Below are 8,159 nucleotides of genomic sequence, written 5' to 3'. Positions count from 1 at the left end.
GGGTGCTGAAGCTGGAGATGGAGGGATGAGCGGCAAGGAGGGGAGGGGAGGGAATGAGGTTACACTAACAGAGCCAGCGGTGGATAAGCCCCTCAGACAGATAAGACGGAGCAGAGTGTGGAGCCTCTTTTGTTTTCCAGTGCGCCTCCTGTCTGGTGGCATCTCCCTTCTCCTCTCCAACATTCCCGCTCTCTTTCTCCATCTATTTTCAACATTTTTTCTTCCTTCTCAGCCTTACCCAATTTGTTAAACCTTTCTCCTCCTCCTCCACCACTGCCACCCCTCCTCTCTTTGTCCAAACAGAAATATTCCTGCTGTTATCAGGCAATATGCACTATGACAGCCTCTGGATTGAGGGACCTTTTTTCCCTCTTGCTTCCTCATTGTGTTTTTATTTTCTCTTACAGTGTTTCCAGAGATTGGGTGGAGGGAGGTGGTTGGGGGACGCCTGCCTTTGACTGACAGGCGCAGCCAGTTTTTAGGCACTGATAAAGACTTCGCCCGCTTATGTTGTGAATATTTCTCCTCTTGTTTTGATCTCAAGCCTCTTTCAGTGCCATTTTGCCCACACCTTACACCTCTTTAGCCATCTCTCCATGAACTCTGCACGAACCCTTCATCAACACCAAAACAACGCCATTGTTTTGATGATGTCGCTTCACCTTTACCTAACCTTCTTCTTGCCCCTAACTTGCCCCTTGCATTCAAACAAACAGGTTTTCCCTCTCCCTCTCCCTGCAACATCACACTGCAACTAAGCCCCACGTATGAGTGTATTAAACATTGTGTGTGCGTGTGTGTTCCCTATTTGCTCTTTAGGCCTTTGCTAGCCAGCGGACTTTGGCCACTGCTTATCACAGGGAGAGGTCCTGGGATCCCTTGGTCTTCACTGCTAAAAATACACTTGCTAATGCTTGCATGCACACTCTCAGTGACACAGGGCACCCCACTATGTTTTTTGTGATGGCTAACAGAAGTTAACTGTCTGTTTTGGATGCGATTGCTTAAAGAATTGATCTATAGCTTCAACAGCAGGCTATAACCCCAAGGAGCAGAATTTCAAGTAGGTGCATAAGCATCAGAGCAACGATCAAACCTCTGCTGGTGAAGTAGTTTTACAAACAGTGGAAGTCATTGGGACAAAAGAGCGTTTTGATAATTGAATTCTTATCATGCATAATTGAGTGTTGTGCGACGTGTTTGCGCTGCTCTTCAAGCTACGTGAATCAAGAGTCCAATTCAGCACTCAAGTCTGTCACACATATGAGAACCTGCAAGGAGTTAATAATTTATTCCAAAACACACTCCTCATAGATGGTGCGAGAATGTGCGTGTGTGTGTGTGTGTGTGTGTGTGTGTGTGTGTGTGTGTGTGAGAGAGAGAGAGAGAGAGAGAGAGAGAGAAAAACGACTGCGTTGCTGAAGCCCAGGTGTCCCGCTGGGAAAACTTGTGTCTCCCCAGAGTGACTCTCTGACCTTACCTGTGCAAACACACTTAATCCACAAGAACAACACAGACACCTTAGATTAACACTTGAACGCACACACTTGGACATTTACACACTTACAAGAATGACTGCACAAGGAAATTGCACTCGTTCATAAAAATAAGCAGTAAATATGATAGAAAAATGTTGACTGAGCGTTTGTGTGTGTTTTTATCACATTATACTGTTTTAAAACGCTGACAAAAAGCTTAACATACTAAAGAAATGGAACATTTTCACTAAAACTGTGATTTGCATGTGGCATTAGACACATATGTGTGAGTTTATTCTACTGGAGGCATCAGTAAAAACACCACAAATATTCCAAAAATCCAGTTTTGATCTTTCAGTGTGACATTGAATCAATCTGAATATGTTTTACTGCCAAGTTTACACCTACAGTAGTGCAAGGGATTTGCCTTACAATGCACATGACAATGACCATAACGGAAAGTAGAAACAAAAGCAAGCGATGTGACGATACCCAGATATGAATTTGAATAATACACAAAAACGCAAAACATGAAAAACATTTGAACTACGCAAATATCATAAAAAATGTTCTGTTTGCAGATGATGAGCTGTGGGAGGAGGTGGAAGACGTTGGAGAGAGCGGAGCTTTCATGTCAGTTTGGTTGTTTGGTTTGGAGGATTCTGCAGTTACAAAAATTCATAGCCATACCCATAAATAATCGGCAAAAGAAAGAAAGAAGGATAATGCCTCCCACATTTTCTGTCCAAACAAAAACGCCGCTGGTGAGGATGAGTCCCGATCACAATTAATTACAGGCTACACTGCATTCAAAAAGCCAACGCTGGGAAAAAAAAATTCTGAATTGTTTTCTTCCTGGAGACACTTGTTAAATTTAAACTTTGGAGGCAACATGAGGGTTTCTCAAGTGACAGCAAAGGTAGACCTAAACCTCTATTGATCTGCGCTGTCATCATTATTGTTATCTCATTACTGTGCATCAGATAAAACAAGACAAACAGCTGACGTCTTCAGGAGCAGATGCTGAACAGATGAAAGCCCTTCTGACAAACAAAAAGAAGAAGACGTTTTTTGCTAACCAAAATGCCCATGAGGAATACCGAGAATTTGAGCTGAGTGACGTCTCTGTGTGCGTTTCACTGGCCTCATATCGTTCCTCCTCCTGTGTTTTCCTGCCTTTCCATTTGAAGTGTTCTTCCTGGAGCCAGAAGTCTACCATACCCTCGGTGTGTGTGTCTGTGTGTGTGTGCGTGTTTGTGTGTGTGAGGAAGAAGGGCCAAAATAAGTCACCGACCCCCGAATGATTGAGTCGTGGCCCCAGCCAAGACGGGGACACTTTTCCTGGTGCCTGGTTCAGACACACACACACACTCACACACACACACACACACACACACACACACACACACACACACACACACACACACACACACACACACACACACACCTTCCTCAGCAACAGTCTGCTGCTGTCCAACACATACCAGCATCTCTATCTAGTCCCTCACCCAACACCTCTTCATTCATACACACTGACAGCGAACACACACTGGGAAACACACGGTTGCACAGAATCATTGTTATAAACACACACACGCACAGTTTACACGAGCTCTGGCCTCTGTCACTGTCAGTGCTTCAGCTTGGCATATGCAAACACACCAATCAAAACACACACTGTACTCTCCAATAACAGCAGAAAAAGAATGAAGGCCGCTTTTTCGGTATTTTTCTAAACTTTTTACCTCACATTTTGCCTGATTATGCTGCTGCTGGAAGCAGCTTTAAAGAAGAACGATACCAACATATTTTTTTGCGTTTTTTTTCCCCCGCCAACCAACCGTCAGACATTTTCCACTTTCTTCTTCTCCTGCTCGAAACACGCGAACGGAGAAATTTCGCTTCACAAAACGAACTTCCACGCTGTAACTGGAGGTGTAAAACTCGAAGCGTCTCTTTCATGAATCGACTTTGCCGCTACTTTATGCTTTCTCAGGTTAACAGACCCACGCCCAGATATTATTAGCCAGCAATTGGTGGCTCTGTTATCAGCCTATGGTTACACATTGATGACAGTTGCCCGTTTCCACTCAGGCAATATTGCACTGTTTGCCTTGACTTTGTTCAAGAAAAAGGGGGGGAATCGATACTAAAGTACGAAGGTTAGAGGTTATTATTCATGCTTTATGCACAGACTGATAGATTGATTTTGTTCTCATGAATATTAATAGGGTATTTTCAATTCATTACAGCGGGGCCAATTAATTCTAAGAATAAGCACTGATTTGCATACCAAACAGATAGTTTTATTGGTTCATTCATCATGAATTATTATGAATAACCACAGTTAATAATTGCTTAAACTACACATCATACAGCAGAATCCCTGGTCTCTTCAAACACACACACACACACACACACACACACACACACACACACACACACACACACACACAACACTGCAGAAGTACATAATTCATGAGAGGGATGTCAGTGGGAAGTGGCTGCACAATGAAATGGCCTCGTGTGTTTAGGTTTACTGGTGTTGATGACAGGTATAAATCTGTCCTGGAGAGGACAACAGCCGCCGGACACTTCCGACTAAAGTAGCGCAATTCTTCATTTTGTCAAAACAAAAATAATAATAATATGAAAACACACAGCAAAAGAAAAATCATTTCTGGCTGTGGAGAAGTGCTGTGACGAAAACACGAATGAATAAATGGCCCGTGGGACCCCTGCAGGTCACAGCTCATTTATTTACAGGCAATATCCCTCCGCATCTAAGTACATCTATGCGTCCTCCAACAGGTTATAGCCTGATGCATGTGCACTTTTAACTGTCGTAAATAACGGATATTAACCTTAAAAAAAAGACGCTTCGAATTACCAGAAAGAAAGTTGCTAACCGTAATTATAACACATTATTAGAACAATAACACCAATATCTCTGCCTCCAGTTTTATTTTATTTTATTTTATTTTATTTTATTTTATTTTATTTTATTTTATTTTATTTTATTTTATAGAGAGCGAGAGAGAGAAATTATCAGATGTAAAAAATATTTAATAATAGCCTATAAAATATATAAGTCAAAGCACACAGAATAATTACAGAACAAAAAAGAAGACTAAAATCGAGAATTGAAATCTGATAGATTTAAAAAACATTAAAAAAACAAACAAACACAAAGTTTAGATCTTTAGATTCCAGATTCTTCATTTCAGATAAGCGAAAAATAAATAATAAAACAGCAATTAAAAAAAGCGGCGTTCAATGAGTTCAGCCAGGTTTTAATTTAATAAAAAAAGTATTTGGATATTTTGTGCTAGCGCTAAAATGATTTTATAGCGATGTTTTAAAATCGATAAGGACAGAAAAAGAAACCGCTAGACTCCAATAAGATCCACGTGAAGCAGCGAGACTCCAACTCCCTTGGAGACTTGAAAGTCTTTATTTATATTTATGTTTTTATTACATTAAAATGCAACATTTAAAAACAGCAACATTTAAAAAAAAAAATCACCTCTAAACAAAAGATAATAGGTCAGAAAGAAAATAGACCCCCAAAAAGTGCTCGGCCTTCGCCAAATCCATGTGATCCATGAAATAAATACTGTGCAGTTTTGGAAACGTCATTAGAAAAAATGTTTGGATTTTTTTTTGGCAAAAAGAGAGAGAGAGAGAGAGAGAGAGAGAGAGAGAGAGAGAGAGAGAGAGAGAGATAATGACAGCTGGATCTTGATCACAGGGTCTGTCACTCCTCCTCCTCCTCTCTTGTGTGTCCACTAATGCGTTTATTTTCACTTCTCTGAGTGTTGCGCTGTTTTGCTTGACTTGATCAGATCTGAACAAGTAGCCTGACTTAAGCCAGCTTCGCGAGCTGCTTTAAACCAGATGTTTTGCGGTAACACGCAGTAGTTCCGTGCGTAACCGCATCCACACAGCCTTCATACCTTCTACCGACGCGGATGTCCAGCTTCAAGGTGAGGATATGTACCAGGGCATAATGACAAGCAACCACGGACCCTCTTCATACGAGGCCGGATTTCTTCATAACGCCTCGGCGGGCACCTCTCCGGTTTATGTCCCCACCACCCGGGTCGTCACACCCATGATTCCTGCGCTTCCTTACCTTCAGGCACCCGGTGCGTCGCAGCAGAGCAGCCCGGCGTCGAGCCACTCTGCGTGGGCACAGCCGGGGGCAGACTCGGTGCCCTCATACAACCACTCCCCGGTGTCTCCGCGCTTCACTTTCTCCACCAGCCCGCCTCTGTCCTCCGGGATGGCCACGGCCCGGGAGACGGCAGTTTCTTACACAAGCCCGCTGAACATCTCCGCTAACGGTAGGGATCACTACAGCGCTCGCAGTCTGAGCGGGTCGTATCACAGCCCTTATTCGGCCTACATGAGCCCTAACGTGGGCGGAACGTGGCCGGCGTCCCCCTTCGACAGTCCGGTTCTCCACGGTCTCCAAACTGGCGCTCCTCCTGGGACAACAAGACACCCCAACATAGGTGAGAAAATAAAATACACTTTTACACAAATACAGTGTTTCAATATTTTAAGAAGGAAAACGCACAAATGAAATAGATTACAAAAGGGAGAACACAATTATTTGTTTAATTTAGAGATAAAAGTTGGAATTAATAAGAGTTAATTGGCGAAACTAAAAAATATAAAAACGTGCATTAATTATTAATGGTCAACATCGATTTTGGCTCCATTTTGTTACTTTTACGCGGTTGTAAAGGGGCAGATTGTGATTTTAAAGAAAGGGTAACTGAATTTTAAAACATTAACACCATGAACAAGAATATATGTTTTTACTCATATTTACACATTTAACGTACAATTTCTGGTAGTTTATAAAGATATAAAATTATATAGACTTCGGGAAACTCTTATAAAAGTTCACGTTTTTACATTTATGCTGATCACAAATGAACATTTTCACACAACCTAAATTGAGATGCATTTGAGTGCAAATCCACACAGTTTTATATCTATAATAATTAAACAAAATTAATAATACGTTTTTATAAGCCATTTTAAATGTGTGGCACACATCTCTAAATCCCTATATATATCTATATCTAACTATATATGTATGTATGTATGTATGTATGTATGTATGTATGTATGTATGTATGTATGTATCTATCTATCTATCTATCTATACACACACACACACATACATATATCTATCTATATCTATATCTATATCTATATATATCTATATATCTATTATCTATCTATATATCTATATCTATATCTATATCGTATCTATATATATATATATATATATATATATATATATATATATATATATATATATATATATATATATATATATATTATATATATATGTATATATAATATATATATATATATATATATATAATGAACACTCATCAGGCTCAATCCAAACACCCAAAGTTAGACTTACAATAGTTTAACATAAACAACATACAGGAAACATGCTATCTATTAGTTATGAATGAATCTGAGCAATTATTATATTGGTAAGATTGAAATTAGTATTTAACACAAGTGGAATTGATAACACCATTTGTGTTTATGAGCTGTGCTTGACTGTGGCCTTTTGGATCAGGACAGATTTTATTTGCTGGGAATCTCATCCATGCGTCACATATCATCAATCATTCATTAAAGAAGTCTTTCACGATTCTTTTATATATATATATATATATACATATATATTATATATATTATATATATATATATATATATATATATATATATTATAAATATATTATATAATATATATATAATATATATATATATATATATATTATATGATTTAATTATTATTTAAAAAGACATGTTAGGAGTCACTTTAAGGTGAACAGATTAATCTAATATCTGACCTTTATGTACTGGATGTGATTTTGGCCTGTAGTTGCAGCCTGCAGTGTACTCTGAACCATGGATGACGGAGATTTCACAACACATTCATTTTGCTTAGGCTGTCAGATTTTGTGTGGCTCATAGTCTGCATCACCAATAAGCACTGTGTTTGTTTAAACTGTCTTCCCCCCCCCTACATCTAAAGTTTCTGAACTTTTGCAGAACGATGGTGGGCAACATCTTTTAATTCAAACGTGCACAACTGGCCACTTTTACAGTTCAGTATCCTCAGAAGTAACCAGTCGTTATCGCTCATTCTTCACCACATCAGTTATTATTCACAGCTGATTAACAGCTCATTACTTCCTCATTTCTAAATATCATGTACAGTTTCCATCTGCCACATCCCCCCTCCCCACCCCCCGACCCTCAACAGTTTCATGGAGAAAAAAAAAAGAATCTATCAAATTATCTCTAAAAAAGAGAGATAACAGCATTGATCCAAATGGAGCTCTTCATCTTATTACAATCACACTCGTCACAAAGACCCCTGTGTTCACTCTGATTTGGTTTACAAGCGTTTTCAGTAACACCTCACTGTTGTGCAATCTCAACAAATTCAATCAAGTCTCTGTGTTTAATTAAGAGGCTTTCAGCCGGGTGCCGAAAGAACATTGTTCTGGGGAAAGGGAAACTCCCTCATTTGTTCCGTAAAGATGGAAAAGAGGAAATAAAATCTAATCAGAATTCATTCATTAATCAACGCACAGAAATGCTCAGTGACATTTAGCTTGAATGGAATTTTGATTA

The 8,159-nt window shown here is 39.4% G+C and overlaps 1 protein-coding gene across 1 annotated transcript in view; it reads left to right on the top strand.

Annotated features, from left to right (window-relative positions):
- The first annotated feature begins 5,253 nt into the window (after positions 1 to 5,253).
- gata4 (GATA binding protein 4) overlaps positions 5,254 to 8,159 on the top strand; it is a 10,322-nt gene continuing 7,416 nt past the window's right edge. Inside the window, exon 1 of the mRNA XM_042226267.1 lies at positions 5,254 to 5,995. Within this exon, the coding sequence (XP_042082201.1) occupies positions 5,473 to 5,995 (523 nt within the window). The 5' untranslated portion in view covers positions 5,254 to 5,472. The remainder of the gene's footprint in view (positions 5,996 to 8,159) is intronic.

This window comes from Haplochromis burtoni, unplaced genomic scaffold (assembly GCF_018398535.1).
Source record: "Haplochromis burtoni strain Fernald_Lab_line unplaced genomic scaffold, NCSU_Asbu1 Contig_8, whole genome shotgun sequence".
In the NCBI taxonomy this organism is placed as follows: Eukaryota; Metazoa; Chordata; class Actinopteri; order Cichliformes; family Cichlidae; genus Haplochromis; species Haplochromis burtoni.
Note: the sequence above shows the minus strand (reverse complement) of the source record. Positions and strands in the feature narration are given on the sequence as shown.